At 45.9% G+C, this 24070-nt stretch overlaps 2 protein-coding genes across 2 annotated transcripts in view; both read right to left on the bottom strand.

Moving 5' to 3' along the window:
- Positions 1–7637: 7637 nt before the first annotated feature.
- On the bottom strand, positions 7638–10716 carry LOC143769189 (uncharacterized). The gene is made up of 2 exons (XM_077257753.1): positions 9944–10716; positions 7638–9857 (listed from the first exon to the last, which is right to left on the bottom strand). Exons 1-2 carry the CDS (start codon positions 10064–10066, stop codon positions 9015–9017), a joined length of 966 nt encoding a protein of 321 aa, XP_077113868.1. The 5' UTR covers positions 10067–10716; the 3' UTR covers positions 7638–9014.
- A 3932-nt stretch (positions 10717–14648) lies between these two features.
- The window catches only part of ENSA (endosulfine alpha), a 31618-nt gene continuing 22196 nt past the window's right edge, over positions 14649–24070 (bottom strand). The window contains exon 3 of the mRNA XM_077257746.1: positions 14649–16579. Coding sequence (XP_077113861.1) covers positions 16409–16579 — 171 coding nt within the window. The 3' untranslated portion in view covers positions 14649–16408. The remainder of the gene's footprint in view (positions 16580–24070) is intronic.

Below are 24070 nucleotides of genomic sequence, written 5' to 3'. Positions count from 1 at the left end.
ATTATTAATAAAGATTGATGATTTTAGGGGTAGGTTTTGGTTCTTTTTGGTAGGTTTCAGCAGGTAACCATCTCTGCTTTTTTCTCTGTGATTTTTTTTGTCAATTTTCTGGAGGATTTTTAAGTCCTCTTTTTGTGTCGGTGAGCTTTTACTCAATGTTTAGCGTTAGGACCGGCAAAAATGTAAGGACCCTTGACGCGGGTTGCCAGCTTACGTATTGAGGCCCCAATATAAACTAATACCTTACATACATTGATATGTGTTTTTTTTTTGCACTTTATCTTGCAGGGCGCAGTCGGACCAAGATGGCTCTGTAAACTGTAGGCCTCTATTCACACAGCATGCATTTTGTGGCACTGGGCAGCCCGCCAGTATGTGCATTAGTAATAGGCTGTAAACCAGATGCTCTGCATTGCCTGTGTGAACAATGCCACATACAGACTATTATCTCTTATCTTTTTGTGCACTAATACCAAACAACCAACACTGGATTGAAAGTGGTTGTTTCATCGGTATTTTTTGCACCTGTGTTGTTGCCATCATTAATCGGGTCCGATGCGCCCTGCTGGTGCATTTGTTTGGAGGCTTCAGCAGGTAATCATCTCTGCTTTTTTCTCTGTGATTTTTTTGTCAATTTTCTGGAGGATTTTTAAGCCCTCTTTGTGCGTCTGTGAGCTTCTGCAGAGTGACGGCTTGAAGGTGAAGTCTCAAAAATGTCACCTTTTCCGCAAACAAATTGAGTATTTGGGACATATCGTATCCGGTGAAGTAGTGCAACCTGTGCGTGAAAAGATAGTGGCCGTGCAAGAGTGGCCCACCCCGACAACAGTGAAAGACATTTGGGCCTTCTTGGGGCTTACCTGGTACTACCGAAGATTTGTGAAAAATTTCACTCGTCTCACTAATCCGCTATTGGAACTACTAAAGGGAGTGCCATCCGGTTCGAAGAATCGAGCTATTCAATGGGAAAGCAGACAGGAGGAAGCCTTCAGAGCTTTGAAAATGGCCTGGACAGAGGTCCCAATACTCGCATATGCAGATTTCTCACATCCTTTCATCATCCTTCACACTGATGGAAGTCTACATGGGCGGGGGCCGTTCTATCACAAATGCAGGAAGGAAAGGAATGAATGATAGACTATGCGAGCTAGTCTCTTCACGACTCCGAACGGAACCCGGACAATTACAGCTCCTTCAAGTTGGAACTGCTGGAGTTGGTGTGGGCAATGACCAAAAAGTTTGCAGAGTATTTGCCGGGGTCCAAAGTCCTGGTGCGTACCAATAATAATCCTCTAGCCCACCTGGAAAATGCAAAATTGGGGACCTTGGAACAATGATGGGTGGCCTGCATGGTGAAGTATCGGTACAAGACCACTCACCGGGCCAGGGCCAAGAATACACACGCTGATGCTCTCTCGAGTGACTCTTGAGTGGCCCGAACGTGACAGAGATGAAGATTTGGAGGCAGTTTCATGGTTTTCAGGACCTTGCTAGGTCGTTGGTGGCGATGCAGGGACAGATTGGAGAGGCTTCAGAATGGGTGCTGGGAATACCTCGGGATGACTGGGTGCAACTCCAGCAAGCAGATAATGAACTTGCCCAGCTGAGACAGTGGGTGGCCCAGAAGCAACTTCCCAGCTGGTGAGAGACGCTCTGTCCCCAAGGGCTCTGCAGATTCTGAGACAGTGAGAGAGGCTTCAGTTGGAAGATGGATTGCTTTATAGAAGAGTACAGCTAGTATGAGAATTGAGGGTCACTTGGCAAGTAGTGCTCCCAGAAAAGTTGATCCGTGTGGTGGCTATGGAGGCCCATGAGAGAGGGGCTCACTTCGGTCCGGAGAAGACGTTCCAGTGGTTACAGAAACTGGTGTATCACCCCCGATTGAGGACTGCAGTCGAGGAGGCCTGTCAAAGATGTCAGAGCTGTGAACTAGCTAAACCTCCAGAGCAGAGGGCCCCGACGCAGACCATCGTGACTTCTGCCCCAACTATTGATGATTGACTACTTAGCCGTAGGCCCGGCATATCTCGGGTATGAACACTGTCTGGTGATGACCGACCACTTCACCAAATTTACTGTAGTGACCCGGGACCAGACTGCTGAGTCAGCTGCAAAGGCCATTTGCCAAGACTTCATCCGGATGTACGGATGCCCGAAAAGGATCCATATTGACCAAGGTGCTTGATTCCAAGTTCGAGTGATGGAGGAGTTTCATTGCTTGTACCGGATTGAGAAGTCAAGGACTATGCCCTATCATCCTCAGGGGAATGGAGCTTGTGAGCACTTCAATCGGACGTTCATCCATATGCTTCGAACATTGGAGAAAGTTCGGAAGATACGGTGGCCTGAGTTCGTGGCTGAACTGGTGTGGGTGTACAACAATCGAGTGCACAGTACAACTGGATACACCCCATATACCTTGCTGTTCAGGCGAAGGTTAGACCCAGACTACCTGTGGACGGGGGTGTCTTCCTTGGTTTGGGAACACTGACATTGACTACAGACTCCACCGGCTGGTACAGATAAAGTTGCGAGAACTTCAGCACCATGAAACGATGCCTACTCGAGGGACAGCTCTGAGAGCAGGAGATCGGGTGTTGATCCAGAACAAGCTGCCCTGGAGAAAACTGGAACACCTATGGGAGAAGACCCCGCATCGGGGGACAAGCCGAGTCAGTTCTGAGGGACCGGTTTATGAAATCCAGCCTAAACGAGGAGCACCTACCTGGATAGTTCATCGTAGCATCTTGTGGCCCTGTCTGTCCCAGGGTCCTGAGGAAGGAAAAGGAGTGTCGAACATCACTGATGCACCTACTTCAACAGTTCAGACAAAGAAGAGATGCCAGCCCCCGGGGAAGTGAGCACTGAATTGCCAGTGCTCGAAGCGACAGAATAGGCAGACTCATTGAACCAAAATATCCCCTTGCCTCTGAGCAGTCAACCTGGATTACGCCGATCGGAGCGGACAACAGCTGGAGTGCCCCCCACCTGTTATGAACAAGATCAATTCATCTGGCAGTGAATCATTCAAGGAGTGAAAGAATGCGAACATCTGGTGAAGCTCTCGCCCGTGGAATGGCGAGTTAAAGGAGAACAGGGGTGTAAGTGGAGCGCCCATGAGGACCCTGGGGTACTCGGGCCGGGTCCTGTGGTCATTAAAGGGGTAGTCATGTTGGCAGTGACAAGGTCCGTGGCCCTGAGCGTCCAAGTTAAAGGGAAAGTCTTTTAAGGGGTCATTTTGAATAACGAATGTTTGTGACGCCACCTGTGGTATTTGGTCAGGGAAGACCGACGCTGCTTAGTGGAGTCCACTGGGGATGATGTTATTGCAGCAGGGATGGTATGGCTTCCCACAGGTGAAGTGTGATCCTTAGGGCTCCTGATGTAGTGGGTAAAGATGACAGACGGTGTAGTGCCGGAAAGAATTGGAGGACACAAGGTTGCAGTCTCTTTACCTTTTACTGGTAGTATACAGGTACAGTCCAGGGTACTGGTAACAGGTGATGGTGAGGTCTAGCCAGCCTGGAAGCGATTTGGAGTCCCTTTAGCCAGGTGGGGGTGGAAGCCTTCCTTACTGTGCTGAAGTGTGCGTCCCTTCCTGCCTAAGGCTTCACACAAGGTCCTCTCTCTCTGTCCTATATGTAGTACAGTACCAGCATGGCAGGCAACGCAAGCCTTTTTACAGGTGTCCCTAGTTGCGGCGACTCCGGACTCTATATGCTGCTGTGCCTTCGGGTGTAGTTGTGGACAGGCGACTTGAAATCTCCTGCCCTCCGGTTTCTGCTCTGGGGCATACAGTCCCACACAGCCTCTGACTGACGGTGCCCATTTCCTGCACTGATTCAGGAGGGAGCCCACTCGCAGCTCCCCTCCCAGTATCTTTATTCTCCTTTGTTTCTTCTCCCCTCACAGTCTCTTACAATCTGACAGTTCTGTCAGGAACTGCAGAACCTCATGTCTGCACGGCTCCAGCTCTTCTCTCGACTCTATCCTCAGACTCATTCTCTCTCTCTCTCTAACTCCTCCTCCAGCCAGAATATATATATAGGGAAGCTCCCCTGAAACTGAGTCTAGAGCTCCCCCTTCTGGCCTGGAGTCAGAACAGTGTTGTGTGTACATGTTACCTATTAAAGGGATCCTTGTAAAGTCCAGGCATGACATCACCCTCCCCATGAAGAAGGTGACACCACTGTAACAACCAGCTTCCTGGGGTGTTACATAAGGAAGGAGACCAGGCTGTGGGTACCTCTGAGTCACTGGGACCAAAACTGCCGAGGCTGCGTCTAATGTTGCAGGGGGGAAGGAAATGGGAACTGGACAGGACACATGACCTGGAGAGAGGGGGTGTAGTAAGCAAGGGAAAGAGAAAGAGCCTAGTGCGGGAAAAGCCAGAGTTCTCACTGGAGAGAGAAGGCAGGGACTGGCTGCACTCTGTGAGGGGAGCTGAGGCATCGAGCAGGGACCTGGGAAGGGTTCAGTGAGGGCTCCCGAGTACCCATGGGCGAAGAGAGACAGGTGCCGAGGGAAACAGTATCCAGGTACCAGCAGGTACACCGAGGTACGAGCGCCAAGAGAACAATTGTGGTGCGTGCATTCAGTTATCGGCTGGTGCGCAGTGGGGCACATGCCGAGTAGAGACTTTTGCAGAACTCCACACTTCAGCTCTGAAGATTAATGGACTAGGGGCTCAGCGGGCAACACCTGTGACCATCCGCTACTGCCAGAAGCAAAACCATGTTGGGCGGGGAAGCCTGAAGACACAGTGACGGCCTCTGCCACCATTTCATCATTCATCAGACTGCAAGCGCCTAAAGGACAGCGGAGTTATGATAAGTTAAATTTGATAAAGAGACTGTTGCATTGAATAACTATTACACTGTTTTTCACCTGTTTTCCCCCTTCCTGTTATCTACCTGCGAGTTTATTATTGTTCATTAAACCGCACTCTTGTTAACCCTTGCTCTGCACCTCTGCATCCGTTTACCTGCTTTACAAGGACACTATGCGACAGAGTTTCTACATTGGCAGCAATTGCGCTACTAAAATGGCTGCTAATAATATAATAATAATACAACCCAGCCATGGAGATTGTGCGCTGAAAACAATTAAATGCAAAACAGATGTTTTCAAGCAAAGAGTTAGGGTATGTGTTCACGGGCCATGTTACATCCGGAATAGCTGCGGATTGAACGCTGCGTGGAGCCGAAGCGTTCAATCCACAGCGTCCATGTTACAGGATACACTGTGATATTCATGGCTTATCAGCGCCACACCAGTGGGTCCAGCACCCACCTCCAGGATACATTATAATATTGATGGTTTATCAGTCCCATACTGGAGAGTCCAGCGCCCACCTCCAGGATACACTGTGATTAGCCGGATTACTTACGGTAATGCTCTTTTAATGAGTCCATGACAGCACCCACTGGAGAGATAGGGATCCGCCCCAAGGAACAGGAAACCTACAGAGACATAAAAGGGGGCGGTCCCCCTCTCCTCCTCAGTTTAATTTCAGAGTACCCGGAGGACCGCCAGTGTTAGTCAATCATCACAATGTATCATCAGAATATAAACTTCATAGAAGTAATTACATTGGCTTTATTAGGGAGGGATGTGACTGGGTGCTGTCATGGACTCATTAAAAGAGCATTACCGTAAGTAATCCGGCTATTTACCCTTCGCCATGACAGCACCCACTGGAGAGATTTCCAGAGACCAACACCTAGGGGGGGACCACCGTGCTGAGGATAGTCCTGCCAAAGTGTAGGTCAGAGTCGGAAGACAGGTTAAGCCTGTAGTGATTATAGAAAGTGGAAGGAGCCAACCAAGTTGCAGCCTTACATATATCCTCGATTGGCACGTTCCCTTTTTCGGCCCAGGAAGAAGCCATGGCTCTGGTGGAATGTGCTTTGATACCCTCCGGAGGTTCTTCATTTTTCATGGAATAGGCCAACCGGATAGCGTCTCTTATCCACCTGGATAATGTTGCTTTTGTGACTCCATATCCTTTCTTTTTGCCCTGGAAGGATATGAACAGAGCCCTACTCTGCCTCCAACTACTAGTTTTTTCAATATATTGCAAAACTACTCTCCTGACGTCTAGAGTATGAAATTTTTGTTCTTCAGGAGTAGAGGGGTCTTTAAAGAAGGTAGGAAGATGTATCTCTTGTGACCTGTGGAACTTCCCTGCTACCTTAGGAAGGTATAAGGGGTCCGGTTTTAAGATTAGTCTGTCATGAAATGTGAGAAGGTAAGGTTGATCTATCGACAAGGCCTGAATGTCGCTGACTCTTCTAGCCGATGTTAAGGCTACTAAGAAGGCTGTTTTTAATGACAAGTGTTTCAAAGATGCTGCGTCTATAGGCTCAAACGGAGATTCTGTTAGAGAGTCTAAGACTAAATTTAGATCCCAAGGAGCTACCCTAGGTATGTGGACAGGAGTAACTCGTTCACAGGCCGTGATGAAACGGGATACCCATTTATTACCAGCAATATTGTGGCCATAGAGGGCACCGAGAGCGGACACCTGGACCTTTAGTGTGTTAACTGACAGACCTAACTCTTTCCCTTTCTGCAGAAATTCTAGTATAGATTTTATTGGGACTTCAGAGGGGTTTGAACTAGTATGGAACTGAAGAAACTTCTTCCATACTTTGGTGTAAATTTTTGTTGTAGATGGTTTCCTGCTAAGCAGGAGTGTATCAATTAGGCCTTTTGAAAACCCCCTGGAATTTAATATCTGCCTTTCAAATTCCAGGCCGTCAGGTGGAGGCTGTCCACCTGAGGGTGGAAGAAAGGTCCCTGCGAGAGAAGGTTTGGGATTGAGGGAAGGACCCAAGGATCCGTCACAGACATCGACCGCAGGCACGAGAACCATGGTCTCTTGGGCCAGAATGGCGCTATCAGTATTATCCTGGCCTGCTCTTCCCTGATTTTCCGTATTACTTGTGGAAGCAGAATTATCGGAGGGAAAGCATACGCTAGCTTGAATTGCCATGGTGTTTGAAGGGCATCTAGAATGTCCGGGTGATCTGCACGGGACCGAGATGCGAATTTCTGGACTTGTTTGTTTTGTTTTGTAGCGAACAGGTCTATTTGGGGTTTGCCCCATAACAATGTTATCTTGTGAAAAATGTGAGGATTGAGACACCATTCTCCTTGATGAAGAGTGTGTCGACTTAGAAAGTCCGCTTGTTGATTGTCCTCTCCTTTGATGTGGACTGCCGAGAGGGACAACAGATGCTTTTCGGCCAGGATTAAGGTACTGTTTGCGGAAGACATTAGAGCGTCTGATCTTGTGCCGCCTTGTTTGTTTAAATACGCCACTGTCGTAGTGTTGTCTGAACAGATTCTGACGTGGCTTCCTCGTAGCTGTGGGAGAAATTGACGCAGTGCATAGTTTACCGCATTCAATTCTTTCAGGTTTGATGAATATAACTCCTCATTCTTATCCCAGGTTCCCTGGCAGAATCTATCTCCCATGTGTGCGCCCCACCCGTGGGGGCTAGCGTCCGTAGTTATCGTGTGGGATGGTGATATTACCCAAGGGACACCCCCCGCTAGGTTGTCTTTATCTAGCCACCATTCTAAGGAGGATAAGACATTCTCGGATAAAATTATTTTTGATTCAAGGTGCCCCAGAAATTTTCTCTGTTCCCGAAGTATCTGATGTTGTAATGTTCGGGTATGAAGTTGTGCCCACTGAACGGCTGGAGTACAGGAGGAGAGGGATCCTAGCAAGGACATTCCTGCTCTCAGGGACATTTGAGGTTTGTGAATGGCCGCCACTACTTTACCCTCTATAAGAGATATTTTTTCTTGGGGAAGTAGACATTTTTGTTTTATGGAATCTAGATTAAACCCCAAAAATGTCTGAAGAGAAAGTGGGATGAGTCTGGATTTTTTATAGTTGACGATCCAGCCCAGGCTTTCTAAGGACGAGACAGTGTCAGCTAATCGTTCCGCACATTGAAGGGACGAATTTCCTACAACTAAAAAATCATCTAAGTAGGGAATGATTAATGTGTCTCTCTGGCGAAGGTAGGCCATTACTTCTAACATTACCTTCGTGAAGATCCTGGGTGCCGTGGAGAGACCGAAGGGCATGGCTGTATACTGGAAATGATGAATCTCCCCCTCAAGAGTTACTGCCACTCTTAAGTATTTTTGATACCTACTATGGATAGGGAGATGGTAGTAGGCATCTTTTAAATCAATGCCGCCCATTCTACAATTTGGGAAAAGGAGTTTAATGGCCGATCTAATAGACTCCATTTTAAACGTATAATTTTTAATAAACGTATTGAGTTTTTTAAGATTTATAATTGTTCGAAATGAACCATCGGGTTTAGGGATTAAAAATAACGGAGAGTAGAACCCTTTACCCTCTTGTCCCTTTGGCACCCTAACTAAAACATTTTTAACTATAAGGCTTCTAATTTCCAGTTCAAGGGCCTTCTGTTGCACTGGAGAGGAAAGGGCTGTTAAAATAAAGGAATCATGGGGAATTTGGAGGAATTCTATTTTCATTCCTTCCTTAATAATATTTAGCACCCAGGAACTTGACGTGATTTTTCGCCATTGGGGAAAGAAAAATTTTAACCTACCCCCTACTGGGGTGTCTGGTGTTTCAGAATTTATTGTCTCTACGGAAGGGGGGGCCTTTGAACATAGTGCCACCCTGTTTTCCCTCTCTTGTGGCCCATCGTGACGATCTTTCATTTTGTGTTCTTTTCCCGAACGGCCTCTTCCTAAAGGTCTTCCTATAGAAAGGAATTGAGGGGTCAGGGAAGGCTTTTTTCCTCTCTTTTGCTTTTTTGAGGATCTCGTCTAATGCTTTCCCAAACAAAAACTCACCCTCACACGGAATAGCGCAGATCTTAGCCTTTGACTGCGTATCCCCCTTCCAGCTCTTCATCCATAACGCACGTCTGGCATTATTAATTAGACCGGCTGATCTTGCTGCAAGGCGAAGAGAGTCAGCTGAAGCATCGGCCATGAATGCTGCTGCACCTCTAATTAGTGGTATCGCATCCCGCAATTTTTGTCTGGAGACCCCGTTCGATTTGTTGATCCAGCTGATCAATCCAAACAAGCATGGATCTAGCTGTGCACGTGCTGGCAATTGATGGCTTAAATATGCCCGTGGAAGCCTCCCATGATCGTTTCAGTGACGATTCTGCCTTCCGATCTAGAGGATCAGAAAGTAGGCCCGCATCCTCGACTGGTAAAGCTGACTGTTTTGAGGTGGAGGCGACTGCAGCGTCCACCTTAGGGATTTTAGTCCATGAAATTAACTCCTCATCATTAAAGGGGTACTTCCTTTTGGAGGCTGACGGGAGGAAACCTCTCTGGTCCTGCTTCTCCCACTCCCTCTTTATCAGTGCCTTAACCGCAGGAATTACTGGGAATGCTCTTCTCTTCCTCTCCGCCAACCCTGCAAACATGATGTCTTGTGCAGTTTGGTCGTCTTTTGTATCCTCACAACCTATAGTATTCCTGATGGACTTTACTAGGTTGTCCACCCCATCAAGGGGAAAACAAGCTCGACCCTCAATGTCGGAATGTGTTGAGGAAGAGGATGACGCCTGCGAGGAGTCTGAGTGGATAACGCCTTCCTCCTCGGACTCAGAGCTGGATATAGCCTTTTCTTTCCCGGATTTTTTAGGGGGGGTACTGGCTTGTGAGATGGCCTGTAATTCCTCTCTAATTATGGCCCGTATATCTGTGACCGACATAGATGGGCTCTGCATTGTTTCTGCCATACACTGATTGCAGAGTTTTTTGGGGTGGGAATCTGGGAGAGGCTCGTCACATAATGCACATTGCTTGTGCTTAGATTTCTGTCTCTTTTTGGCCTGGGAGAAGAAGACATTTGTGGAAAAGGGTGTCAGCTTTATAGGCAGAGGGGAAATCACACTCACCCAGTGAAGCTGTACGGTACCGAAATAGGAGGCTGCGACTTTCTGGATCTTGAATCCTTGGTCTCACTCCTGTGGCTGGCATCTGAGGACCTTCTGCTGGCTGGCTCACCTGCTGGGTCTACAGTCTTGCCTGGGGACGACATGTTGCATCGCCTGTGCGTTTGCAACTTCCCCCTTTTTATAGGCCAAGATCCGGTCAGTAAACTCTTTTTTTTTTTTTTTCTTTCTCAGCGGTGTACTGCGCATGCGCGAGACCGCGCTTCCCCCCACCGCTGTGTGAGTGACCCGGAAGTGCTCCTCTACCTCCGGGTCATTCTGGGGATTCTTACACCGCTCCACGCATGTGCGGCCGCCATTATCCCGGCCTGCGCTATGGAGCGGTGTACCGGCTGCCGCTGCAGCTGTGCCGCAGACCCCGGACCCTTTACCTGGTGGTCCGCGTCTGGAGCCTCCTTAAGGCCGCACCTCTGCAGCGTTGCTTTTGCGGAATCGGCGGCGTCACCCCCGGACTCAGCCATCCCACATGCCGGCCAGACGAGGGGGGAGCCGTCTAACGGAATCTCCCCCGACGCTGCATCTGGACTGCATCCCCTGCCGTTCCCGCAGAGACCGCACAGGCGGATGCTCCTAGCCCAGGTAAGATCTTCTGTAGTCTTCAGAGATCCTGTCCCCTGGGAACAGGAAACCTAAACTGAGGAGGAGAGGGGGACCGCCCCCTTTTATGTCTCTGTAGGTTTCCTGTTCCTTGGGGCGGATCCCTATCTCTCCAGTGGGTGCTGTCATGGCGAAGGGTAAAATTGATGGTTTATCAGCGCCACACCAGTGGGTCCAGCACCCACCTCCAGGATACATTATAATATTGATGGTGTATCAGCCCCATACTGGAGAGTCCAGCGCCCACCTCCAGGATACACTGATATTCATGGTTTATCAGCGCCACACCAGTGGGTCCAGCACCCACCTCCAGGATACATTATAATATTGATGGTTTATCAGTCCCATAGCAGCGAGTCCAGCACGCACCTCCAGGATACACTGTGATATTGATGGTTTATCAACCCTACACCAGTGGGTCCAGCGCCCACCCTCCAGGATACATTGTAATATTGATGGTTTACCAGCCCCATATTGGCGAGTCCAGCGCTCACCTCCAGGATACACTGTGATATTGATCATTTATCAGCCCCACACAAGCAGGTCCCACATCCACCTCCAGGATACACTCTGATAAACCATCATTATCAGCCCCACACCAGTGGGTCCAGGGTACACTGTGATAGTGATTGGTGTATCAGCCCTATACCGGCGAGTCCAATACCCACCTCCAGGGTAAACTGTGATATTGATGGTTTATCAGCCCCACACCAGCAAGTCCAATACCCACATTCATGAGGAGGGCTAACCCGTAGAATGCCACCCCACTTGGCACAATCAGATTCATCTTACCACTCCATACCTGGGGGGTAGACTAGGGCAATAGTTGAATAAGTTATTGTCCACAAGGCCATTTTTTTTCTCCAACTAGTAACCTTAACTGGACTAATGGTGGTTTTATTTTGCTTTTCACAGCCATGTCCATCGTGCATCTCCAACTAAGAGGGGAAAATGAAACTTAGATGTTTATCAACTTAGACGCTAAAGCCCCCATCTCACTAAGCGAGATCGCTAGCGAGATCGCTGCTGAGTCACAAGTTTTGTGACGCAACAGCGACCTCCGTAGCGATCTCGCTATGTGTGACACGTAGCAGCGACCAGGCCCCTACTTTGAGATCGCTGGTCGTGTCGGAATGGCCTGGACCTTTTTTTGATCGTTGAGGTCCCGCTGGGTAGCACACATCGCTGTGTTTGACACCTTACCAACGACCTAATTGACGACTCAGACACTGAATCGTCATAATAGCTCCCATGTGACATCGTTGTACAGGTCGCTACAGGTCGCTGGTGAGATGTCAAACAGTGAGATTGCAGCAGCGATCGTTGGAAGATCTCACTGTTTGACATCTCACCAGCGACCCCATAGCGACGCAGCAACGATCCCTGACAGGTCGTATCGTTGTCGGGATCGCTTTAGCGTCGCTAAGTGAGACGGGGCCTTTAGCTGTCCATTTTATGATACCAGAACATATCACCTGGACTTAGACTACTTTCACACATCAGGTGTTTGCAGTCAGGCTCAATCCGGCGAATTTTGATAAAAAAATAAAAAAAAATAAAAACTGGAAATTTGGCACCGGATCCATTTTTTTTTTCTCAGACTTGTATTAGCGCCGGATGGCCTCACGTTTCGTCCCTTTTTCGCCGGATCAGACGAAAATTAGGTTTCCGGCGTCTGGAAAAAAAAGCATACACAGTAACATTTTTTTGTCTGTGGCGAAAAACCGACAGCGCCGCATCCAGCGGCTTCCGCTTGAATGTGTGGGCGCCAGATCCGTCAAGTGACGGAATACAGCGATGGATTCTTTTTTTTTTTTTTTTTTTATCTGAGCATGCGCCAATTTTTATTTTGGATCCAATTAGCTGGATAAGCTAGTCGGATCGATCAAAAAAACGGATCAGTCGTAGGAGTTTTTCCACAATCTGCGACGGATACGTTTTTTCAGAATTCGCCAGATTGAGTCTGATGGCAAAAAAACTGATGAGTGAAAGTAGCCTGAGGGTATGTGCACATGCCCGGATTTCTTGCAGAAATTTCCTGAAGAAAACCGGAAATTTTCAGCAAGAAATCCGCGTGGTTTTTTTTTGCGTTTTTTTTTTAGCATTTTGCAAGCGTAATTAGCTTGCAGAATGCTAAAGTTTTCCAAGCGATTTGTAGCATCGCTTGGAAAACTGACTGACAGGTTGGTCACACTTGTCAAACATAGTGTTTGACAAGTGTGACCAACTTTTTACTATAGATAGAATGTTTAAAAATAATTAAAAAAATTAAAAAATGGTTATACTCACCCTCTGCAGCCTCCGTTCCTATAGATGCCGGTGTGGTTCAGGGCCTTCGGTGACGTCACGGCTTGTGATTGGTCGCGAGCGGTCACGCGACCAATCACAAGACAGTGACGTCACCGCAGGTCCTGAACCACACCATCTATAGGAACAGAAGCGGCAGCATGCAGCGGTGAGAGGCGGGAACACTTCGGGGGACAGTATAGGACTATTTTTTATTTTAATTCTTTTTTTTCAACCAATTATATGGTGCCCAGTCCGTGGAGGAGAGTCTCCTCTCCTCCACCCTGGGTACCAACCGCACATAATCTGCTTACTTCCCGCATGGTGTGCACAGCCCCGTGCGGGAAGTAAGCAGATCAATGCATTCCTAGGTGTGCGGAATCCCCGCAATTCCGCATTTTTAATGAACATGTTGCTTTTTTTTCCGCGATGCGATTTTTTCGCGGAAAAAAATCGCAACATTTGCACAAAAAATGCGGAATACCCAGTAAATAATAGGAGGCATAGGTTAGCGTTTTTTTCGCGTTTTTATAGCTGATAGTTATGATTAACTGGGCTTACAAGATTTTCTTCCAGATTAGCACAACCAAAAGGACAGACAGACATGGATGTTAAATGCGGATCAGTTCAATATGCTATCAAAGTATGAGGGATTGGCTGGAAATCTGTGGACGCAGCAGCTGCCCTCAGGACTGTATGTTATGAAGGCTCCACCTTGTTTGATAAAATCACCAAAGACTACCGATATCATCTGGAAGCCATCCTTACCAGTATCAGCAGTATTGGATAGTGAAGCTTTGAGACAGTAGTGAAAACAGACCTACAAGCCCTAAGTCGGCTGGCAACCAGGCAAAAGCCAAGACACCCAAAGATGTACATCCCTCCTGAAAGTCATACTCCACCCATCAAGGACCCATCAAGTCATAGAATGAGGCGGCTGAAAAAAGAAAAACCTAGACGGAAGAGGCAGGCTACTCAACAACTATGAAGCAGCTGACAAAGGCAGGTCAAACATTGGACATGAGTTGGTATGGCAGACATGAGGCCATACCAGAGGCGGCCAGCCCAACACACAAGACACGGGACTCGAAATAAGGCGGCCGGCCCAAAACGCAAGACAAGAAGCCCAACATACAAGAGACAAGGCCCAACATGAGGCATCTGGCCCAACATACAAGAAACGAGGCTAGACACTACTGAGAGTCACACATAGGCTCTGTTGACAAGACAGGCTCTTTAACCAACTAAGCCACAGCACCTACACGAGAAACACAAAGCTGCAGGCCACACGTCAGGATGCAAGACATGCAAGGATCACACAGCCGAATGACCTGTGAGCAGCACAAGGCTGCAGGACCACTTAAACACAAGGCCCTAGGCCAGACACCAACCCCTAGACCACCCATCAAACATAAGTAGGTACTGAAAAATTAAATGTAGATTCTCCCAAACTGATGTTAGCATTTCAGCGCCCAACTGGGCCCCTGCACTCACTGCCATTCTTACTAGAAGCTGCTATACAGCACGCTATGGTGTAGGATTTACAGCTGCTCAAGACTCGTACATCCAAAGGATATGAAACCACATTGAAGGAGGAGAGGGAGTTGCCTTTTTATTTTGTGCTCTTGGCTTCCTGTCCACTAATAGGGCAGATCCCACACTCTCTCAGGTGCGGTCATGGGTAAGGGGGAAAAAAAATAACTAGCTTTTTTTTTTTCTTCATGATACAGCATCTGTGTCAGATTTGCTATTTTTGTAGTTCAGAAAGTGAAGGACGCAGAAAACCCAAATATGTTCATATTTATTTATGTTACAAATGGGAAAAAAAAAGATTAGCGATTGTAACTGTTGATTAGTAGCAGGGGCAGAACGTCTGCAACTGCCACTAGCAGTAACGTCTCTGCAACTGACTCTAGCAGAAGCCACGGAGTGCAAAATCGTAAAGCAGTGAAATCTCTCATTTTTGTGAGTACAGATTTCTACTTGTGTTATTTCTTAAAAAAACAAAACAAAACACTTTGGCCCCGATTTAAATACGGTATATATTTTTTCTTCATTCTTTTTCAAGCTTGCATATTTTTCAACAAATTTACAAAAACGGCAGATGTAAAATGAATGTGGCATAAATGAGTATTTTTGTGTCTCTTGCTTTCTATTGTTGCCATTTTTGAAAAAAAAAAATAATAATAAAAAACTGCGCTAAGAATTTCAATAAAGCTTTCCTGTTTTTTTTCCCCAGATAAAAACTAAAAACTAAAACTAATTGAAAAAAAAAAAAAAAATGATTTTATACTCCACTAAGGAGCTGGAATACAACTAAGCAACCATTTGGCCACATTTCAAAAAGTCTCAAGTGATGAAATGTCTGGAAACATCTTGATAATAAAAGCTATGAGCAAACCAAGAAACTGATGAGGGAATAAAAAAAATAAATTAAAAAAAAAAAAATGAAAAAGCAATAGTGTATTGAGCCAAGACAAAAATGTCTAAAAACCAAATTTTCGCCAAAACAAGAAGAGAAATAAAATGAAAAGAAAAAAAGACGGAAGTATAAATCAAGAGTCTTTGTATGCCAACACTGGTTCTATTGACTGTAGCGTCTAAAGGGCCATGGATTACAGGATACAGAACCTGCGGGCCTGTGACATGCACATCACTCATAACAATAAACAAGAGGGCAAAGGACAAAATAAAAAAGGTGGGTAAAAATAATAATAATAAAAAAAAATAAGGGGGTGGGTGGGTCATGATTTGATTTCACACTGACCAATAAATGCATTGAGGTGTAGCCCACACCACATGGGGCAGTACTGTGACAACGCATCGGTTGCCCAATCGCCCCCCATGGCACATGGTGCCAGGGTGATATCACATACAACAGGAAGGTTTCGATTTTAAAATAGTGAATGTCAGTTTTACTTCTGTAAATTCATTGTGCGCTATAAACTGGGGCGAGGAGACCGGCTCATATCACAATGTACCATTTTCACAAAGAAGACAGACAAAGCCTAGGAGTACAGGGTTTCGCCAGCATTACAAATACGGAGGCAGAGGTTCCGCACGATTATCTTACACAAGAGCACAAGTCCTCCATGTTGCAGTGGGCTCCTCTATTCCAAGCTGACATATACGAGCCACTCTGTTGGCCACTGTATATGCCCCAGGGAGTATGGTAGCGCCAATGTGATGTAGGTGACGGACATCTCTGAGCATGCCTGTACCACACACACACAGATAAAAGGAATGCAAAACTCATATCTTACACTATATAACAACAGTCAAGTGTTTGTTTCAGCCAAGAACTTGTCAAACATTGTCCGTTAATCCAACGAAAATAACTTGCCGGGCAGCCATTGGCGACTTTACTTCCAAAAAGCAATTGCAGCTTATCTCAGTCACTGGGGGAATGGCCAGTGTAGCATTGCAGGACAATGAGGCACCGGCCCGTCCAGTGCCAACAAGGTGACGTGTCTATGCGAGAGTCCGGCCACCTCAGCCCTATGATACAGTGAACTGCGGGTACTGTCCGGATTGGAGGGGGCTGGCTACCCCGCTAGCTTGCTGGTGACAAGTGAGGATTTCCTCTGTGGAAGGTCTTGCGGTGTTGGGATGTGGTCACCCGTTACGAGGTTTTTATCCGGCCCGGCGCTAGGCAGCTGCTTGTTCTTCATCTTGGCCTTTGCCATGTTGTAGTCTCCCGAGTCGAAGTACTTTTGCTGGAATGAAAGTAAATCATAATTAGGCGGCACCCATTAAAGAAAGGGGCTCTGGAAAAAAAATTAAAAAAAGCTAATATATCACATGTTGGGTTCCCATTTATGACAAAGTCAGTGAGTGGATCATTTGTAAATTACTAGATCGAGAGACAAGTGACGACTTTAAACATTTTTTTTAACATGTTTTTAACTCCCTTTTATGGTTTATACATCATTGTGCAATAAATATATATATATATATATATATATATATAAAAACACGGGTGTTGACCGCTTTTTGTGGCATATTTAAGGGGCGATGCAGTGGCCATTAGGCAGTTTCAGTTTTTCTTTCACTGGACTTCTACGGACACAGCAATAAAATAAACTAAACCTATTTTTTTTTTAAACTTTGCATTGAAATAAGGAAGCTGGTTCACACTTCTGAGTTTTTAAAGATTTTTAAAAACGTATCACTTTGTAATAAAAGCAGCCATGGAAACCATGGCCATCCTGCAATTGATTTCATAGGAGGACACAGACCCAACATTACAACACTCTGTGCTGCTGTCAATCCGATATAGGCTTTTACTATATACCGTATATACTTGAGCAGAAGCCGAGATTTTCAGCCCATTTTTTTGGGCTGAAAGTCCCCCTCTCGGCTTATACTCGAGTTATACCCAGGGGGTTGGCAGGGAAGGGGGAGCGGGGGCTGTCTAATAATACTCACCTGCTCCTGGCTTGGTCCCTGCAGGTCCCTGCTTCCATGGTGCCGCAGCTTCTTCCTGTTCTGAGCGGTCACATGGTACAGCTCATTACAGTAATGAATATGCGGCTCCACCTCCCATACGGGTGGAGCCGCATATTCATTACTGTAATGAGCGGTAACGGTGACTGCTCAATACAGGAAGAAGCTGCGGCGCCGGGGAAGCAAGACCTGCAGGGACCGCGCCAGGAGCAGGTGAGTATAACGGGGAGGGGAGCGCTGCGCGATATTCACCTGCTCCTCGTTGCGGCACCGCTCCGTCTTCAGCATCTTCTGCAGTGACGCTCAGGTCAGAGGGCGCAGTGACGTGGTTAGTGTGCGCCCCCTCTGCCTGAACGTCAGTGCAGAAGAGGCTGAAGATGGAGCGGCACCGGAACGAAGTCAGGTGAATATTGAAAGTGCCGGGGGCCTGAGCGACGAGTATGTGATTTATTTATTTTTTATCGCAGCAACAGCAAATGGGGCAAGTGTCTGTATGTAGCATCTTATGGGGCCATAATCAACGTTTGTGCAGCATTACATTGGGCAAATGTGTCTATGGAGCATCTTATGGGGCCATTATTAACCTTTATGCAGGATTATATGGGGCATATTTTAATATGGAGCATCTTATGGGGCCATCAAAAACTTTATGGAGCATTATATGGGGCTCCTGATTCAATATGGATATTCAAAAACACTTAACCTACTGATGTCTCAATTAATTTTACTTTTATTGGTATCTATTTTTACTTTTGACATTTACCGGTAGCTGCTGCATTTTCCACCCTAGGCTTATACTCGAGTCATTATGTTTTACCAGTTTTTTGTGGCAAAATTAGGGGGGGGGGGGGGTCGGCTTATACTCGAGTATATACGGCACTTTTGTGACTGCTCGGAGATTTAGGCTATGTGCCCACATTGCGGATTTATGTGCGGATTTTTCCGCACCGTTTTTGCAAAATCCGCAGGTAAAACGCACTGCGTTTTACCTGCGGATTTACTGTGGTTATTGTGTGGATTCCACCTGCGGTTTTACACCTGCAGATTCCACCTGCGGTTTTACACCTGCAGATTCCTATTGAGGAGCAGGTGTGAAACGCTGCTGAATCCGCCAAAAGAATTGACATGCTGCGGAAAATACAACGCAGCGTTTACGCATGGTATTTTCCGCACCATGTGCACTGCGGATTTGGTTTTCCATAGGTTTATATGGTACTGTACACCGCATGGAAAACAGCTGCCAATCCGCTGCGGATCCGCAACGTGTGCACATACCCTTAGTTTTTGTCGACGTAGCTGAATGATTTACAGCTGCTAGCCAGCCTGAGTACATGTGGGGGTTGCCTGGTTGCTAGGGAATCTCCACATGTATTCAACCTATCAGCCGCAAATCATGCAGCTGCAACGATGAAAACAATCTCCGAGCAGTCACAAATACTCGGAAATCACTCGAGTACACTCACTCATCACTAATAATTATTTAAATTAATAATATTGCTATTACAAAATAGGGGCTCATTTATTTATTCATGTTTATATGAGCTCTGTCATCCTTCTTCTGCGGTGCTTATAGCATGCCACATAGGTTTCTTTGGAGTAACATATATGCATAATAGGATCAAGGATTGATTTGTCCACGTTTTTTTTCATAGCTGTATGGATTTTTAAGGTTCACTATATATACTCCTTGGTGTACCCACCTATTTCCTTGTACTTGTGGCTGTTGTCTTATTAGATGTATGTTTTCTAATAATTTAATATTTGAAATAACATATGGCCATCTGTAAAGCTTTTTTATGGGTGCTATATTTAAATAAATAGTTTAAAAAAACAGCGTGGGGTCCCTCCATTTTTGACAACCAACCTTGCTAAAGTAGACAGCTGGGGGCTGGCATTCTCTGGCTAGCAAGGGGCCATGGATATGCCGCCCCCCCCCCCCCCCCCCAGCCTAAAAATAGCAGCCCGCAGCTGCCCAGAAAAGGCACATCTATTGGATGTGCCAATTCTGGTGCTTTGCCCGGATGTAATCTCAATGACGTCACCACCGGTCACTGAGGCTGCGCTCGCAGCAGTTCAGTCACAATTAGTTTTCAGCCTGGGCGGTCGCATCTTGGCACTGTCCAGGTTGAAAACGGTTTATCCCCCAGACATGGATTACGGCGTGGGACAGAACGACAGACAGGTATGGAATATTGTTTTTTTATTTTAGCTTTATTACAGGAGATCAAGGGCTTTGGTGGAATTAGGCGAGGTCGTAAGTATGGTTTAATTGAGGTATGTGTCTTTCTTTCAATTAAAGAACTTTAGTCTGGCTGAGTCTTTATTTACAATATAACTATAGGATCAGTACTGGAGAGGTGTCTTATAGATGCCAATATCCATGGCCCCTTACCAGCCTGAGAATACCAGCCCCCAGCTGTCTGCTTTAGCAAGGCTGGCTGTCAGAAATGGGGGAAACCCCAGTTTTTTTTTTATTATTTATTTAAATAATTAAAAAATACGGCATGAGGACCCCTCTATTCTTGATAACTAGCTTTGCTGAAGCTGACAGCTGAGGGTTGCAGCCCCCAGCTACGAGTTTTGCCTGGCTGATTAACAAATCTACAGGGGAACCCATGACTTTTCTTTTTTTTTTAATTATTTGTTTACATCGCAGGAGCGGCTGATTAATACACCCATCCGCCTCTCCTGCTCTTGCTGTTAGGGGCAGCAGGTGTTGTCAGTGGATGGGACTCCAGCTACCATCTTCCACCAGTGACCGGAGATAAATTTTATACCTCCGATCACAGCTGAGCGCTCACACTGTCGTTTTGGCAGTGTGGGAACCGCGGCTCTCTGACCAGCGGGGATGATTTCACCGCCGATCAGAAGCAGTGTTTGCATTACAGCGCAGCAAACACTGGATGTTCGGGCCCCCCTTTCAAGCAAATGGGGTCCGGGTACTGTTCTGGTACCCGAACATTCATGTGTCCGCCCATCTCCAATTACAACCTCTCCTCCGAGTAAGACAGGTGTCATGGTAGCCACGCTGGTCTTCTAACAATAAAATGCACTGTGAATAACCCCTTCATGACCTTAGACGCATCTATACATCCTGGATGGTAAGGACTTCCCAACTTTGGAGGTATGGCTACTTCATGGAGACTTAGCACACACAAGAACTCTCACAGCAAGGAGAGCACCGTCACCAGATGTTTAACCCCCTATATGCTGCAATCAGTATGGCTTACAGCATTTTGAAGGCAGAGAGAGGTAGGCAACCCCCTTTGCCCTTCCAATCGGCGGCCCCACGAAGTCATCGCGAGGGCACGATTGTTGCCATGTTAACCCAAGGTCATAGGGGCAAGCACGGTGGCTCAGTGGTTAGCACGGCAGCCTTTCAGCGCTGGGGTCCTGGGTTCAAATCCCATCAAGGACAATATCTGCAAGGAGTTTGTATGTTCTCCCCGTGTTTGTGTGGGTTTCCTCCGGATTCTCCCATTTCCTCCCACATACTGGAAACTCCCATAGTGGAACTAAGTAATACAGTGTAAAAAAATATATATAAAAAATGTAAAAATAGTTTTATATAAAATAAATATTATACCCATATGTATTTTTATGTAAAAAAAAATAAAAAAATCTCTCTATATATATAATTGTCTAAGGGTTTTTCTGTCTGTCCTGGAAATCCCACGTCTCTGGCGGCCTCGACCAATCAGCGACGGGCACAGTATCGACGTACATGTCATAATGGTTGCCATGGCGACAATGATGTCATAAAGGTTGCCTCGACCAATCAGCGATGGGCACAGTCTGCCGCGAATTCTGGAATCATCATTGTCCATATACTACGGGGACATGCATATTCTAGAATACCCGATGCGTTAGAATCGGGCCACAATCTAGTTAATACATATTTGTGTATGACCCGCTCTATAAAACTGTCACTAGTTAACCCCTTCGGAGAAAAACTGTAAAAAAAAAAAAAAAATTAACGAGGCATAAAACTATGCTTTTTCAACATATCGCCAAACAAAATGTGGAATATAACAAGATCAAAAAGACAAAATGTAAATAAAAATAGTATAGCTGAAAACGTCATTTTGTCCCGTAAAAACAAGCCGCCATACAGCTCCATCAGCAGAAAAATAAAAGTTATAGCTCTTAGAGTAAAGCGGCGCAAAAATATTTATTTTTTCTACAAAATTATTTTTATTGTGTAAAAGCACCAAAACATCAAAAAAAAACCCCCACTATATAAATGAGGCATCGCTGTGATCATACTGACCGGAAGAATAAAACTGCCTTATCAATGTTACCACATGTGGAGCATAAACCCCCCCCCCTCCCAAAAAAAAAAAAAAAAACCTGAATAATTGTTTTTTTGTTCATTCTGCCTCCCAAAAATTGGAATAAAAAGCGATCAAAATATGTAATGTGCCGAAAAATGGTACCAATAAAAACGTGAACTCGCCCCGCAAAAAGCAAGACCTAATAATGGAAAGGCTATAGCTCCCAAAATATGGGGATGTAAAAACCAATTTCTGCAAAAAAAAATATCTATCTATATCAATATCTATATAGAATATACTATAGTATAAGCCGACCCCCCTAACTTTGCCACAAAAAACTGGGAAACTTAATGACTCGAGTATAAGCCTAGGGTGGGAAATGCAGCAGCTACTGGTAAATGTCTAAAGTAAAAATAGATACCAATAAAAGTAAAATTAATTGAGACATCAGTAGGTTAAGTGTTTTTGAATATCCATATTGAATCAGGAGCCCCATATAATGCTCCATAAAGTTTATGATGGGCCCATAAGATGCTCCATATTAAAATATGCCCCATATAATCCTGCATAAAAGGTTAATAATGGCCCCATAAGATGCTCCATAGACACATTTGCCCAATATAGTGCTGCACAAACGTTGATTATGGCCCCATACAGACACTTGCCCAATATAGTGCTGCACAAATGTTATGGCCCCATAAGATGCTCCATACAGACACTTGCCCCATTTGCTGTTGCTGCGATAAAAAATAAATAAATCACATACTCACCTCTCCGTCGCTCAAGCCCCCGGCACTTTCAATATTCACCTGACTTCGTTCAGACGCCGCTCCATCTTCAGCGTCTTCTGCACTGACGTTCAGGCAGAGGGCGCGCACTAACCACGTCATCACGCCCTCTGACCTGAGCGTCACAGCAGAAGACGGAGCGGTGCCCGGAACGAGGAGCAGGTGAATATCGCGCAGCGCTCCCCTTCCCGTTATACTCACCTGCTCCTGGCGCAGTGCAGTCCCTGCTTCCCCGGCGCTGGCAGCTTCTTCCTGTACTGAGCGGTCACCATTACTGCTCATTACAGTAATGAATATGCGGCTCTATGGGAGGTGGAGCAGCATATTCATTACTGTAATGAGCGGTACCATGTGAACGCTCAATACAGGAAGAAGCTGGAGCGCCGGGAAGCCAGGGACCGCACCAAGAGCAGGTGAGTATAATTAGACAGCCCCCGCTCCCCCTCCCCTGCCGACCATGGGTATGACTCGAGTAAAAGCCGAGAGGGGGACTTTCAACCCCCCAAAAATGGGCTGAAAATCTCGGCTTATACTCTAGTATATACGGTAATAATAATAAAAAATAATCAAACCTCCACATATTCGGTATCGCCGCAATCAGAATCGCCCGATCAATAAAAAAAAAGGATTAACCTGATCGCTAAACAGCGTAGCGAGAAAAAAAATCAAAACATCAGAATTACGTTATTTGGTCACCGCGACATTGCATTAAAATGCATTAACGAGCAATCAAAAGATTGTATCTGCATCAAACTGGTATTATTAAAAACGTCATCTCGGCACGCAAAAAATAAGCCCCCACCCGACCCCAGATCACAAAAAATGGAGACACTATGGGTAACGGAAAATTGCGCAATTTTTTTTCTTCTTTAAAGCAAAGTTTGGATTTTTTTTTAACACCACATGTAAGCCTAGAAGAACCTAGATATGTTTGGTGTCTATGAACTCGTAATGACCTGGAGAATCATAATGGCAGGTCAGTTTTAGCATTTAGAAAACCTATCAAAAAAGCCAAACAAAAAACTAGTGTGGGATTGCACTTTTTTTGCAATTACACCACACTCGGAATTTTTTCCCGTTTTCTAGTATAAGACATGGTAAAACCAACGGTGTCGTTCAAAAGTACAACTCGTCCTGCAAAAAATAAGCCCTTACATGGCCATATTGACAGAAAAATAAAGTTACGGCTCCGGGAAGGAAAAACAAAAACGCAAAACCGAAAAAAGCTCCGGGGGTTAAGGGGTTTAAGTGGTATTACTTTTGGGATTTTCCAATATATAGATCCCCTAAAGTCACAAAATAAAAACATTTCACAAGTGGTGATGATGTAAAGCAGAGACTAGGGAAAGGTCATTTATATTGTTTTTGTGTGGTGTGACTATGCGGAATAAAAGGAATTATCAAGTCTGAAAATTGCAATTTGTCACATTTTTGATACTTTTATAAATACCGTATATACTCGAGTATAAGCCAGCCCGAGTATAAGACGAGGCACCTACTTTTGTCACGGAAAACTGGGTAAGGTAAGCTTATTGACTCGAGTATAAGCCGGGTATGTATTGCCCCCCTCATCTCTGTCCTGCTATGCGTGGCTCCCCCTGTCCTGTCCTGCTATGCGTGGCTCCCCCTGTCCTGCTATGCTATGCGTGGCTCCCCCTGTCCTGCTATGCTATGCGTGGCTCCCCCTGTCCTATCCTGC

This window comes from Ranitomeya variabilis, chromosome 1 (genome assembly GCF_051348905.1).
Source record: "Ranitomeya variabilis isolate aRanVar5 chromosome 1, aRanVar5.hap1, whole genome shotgun sequence".
Lineage (NCBI taxonomy): Eukaryota > Metazoa > Chordata > Amphibia > Anura > Dendrobatidae > Ranitomeya > Ranitomeya variabilis.
Note: the sequence above shows the minus strand (reverse complement) of the source record. Positions and strands in the feature narration are given on the sequence as shown.

What these genes read in the sequence shown, in the direction of transcription:
- LOC143769189 (XM_077257753.1), bottom strand. Translation starts at nt 10,066, where the DNA reads ATGTCGTCCCCAGGCAAGACTGTAGACCCAGCAGGTGAGCCAGCCAGC. An exon ending in AGTCGCAGCCTCCTATTTCG is followed by an intron (nt 9,858 to 9,943) that starts GTACCGTACAGC and finishes TTCTTCTCCCAG; the next exon opens with GCCAAAAAGAGACAGAAATC.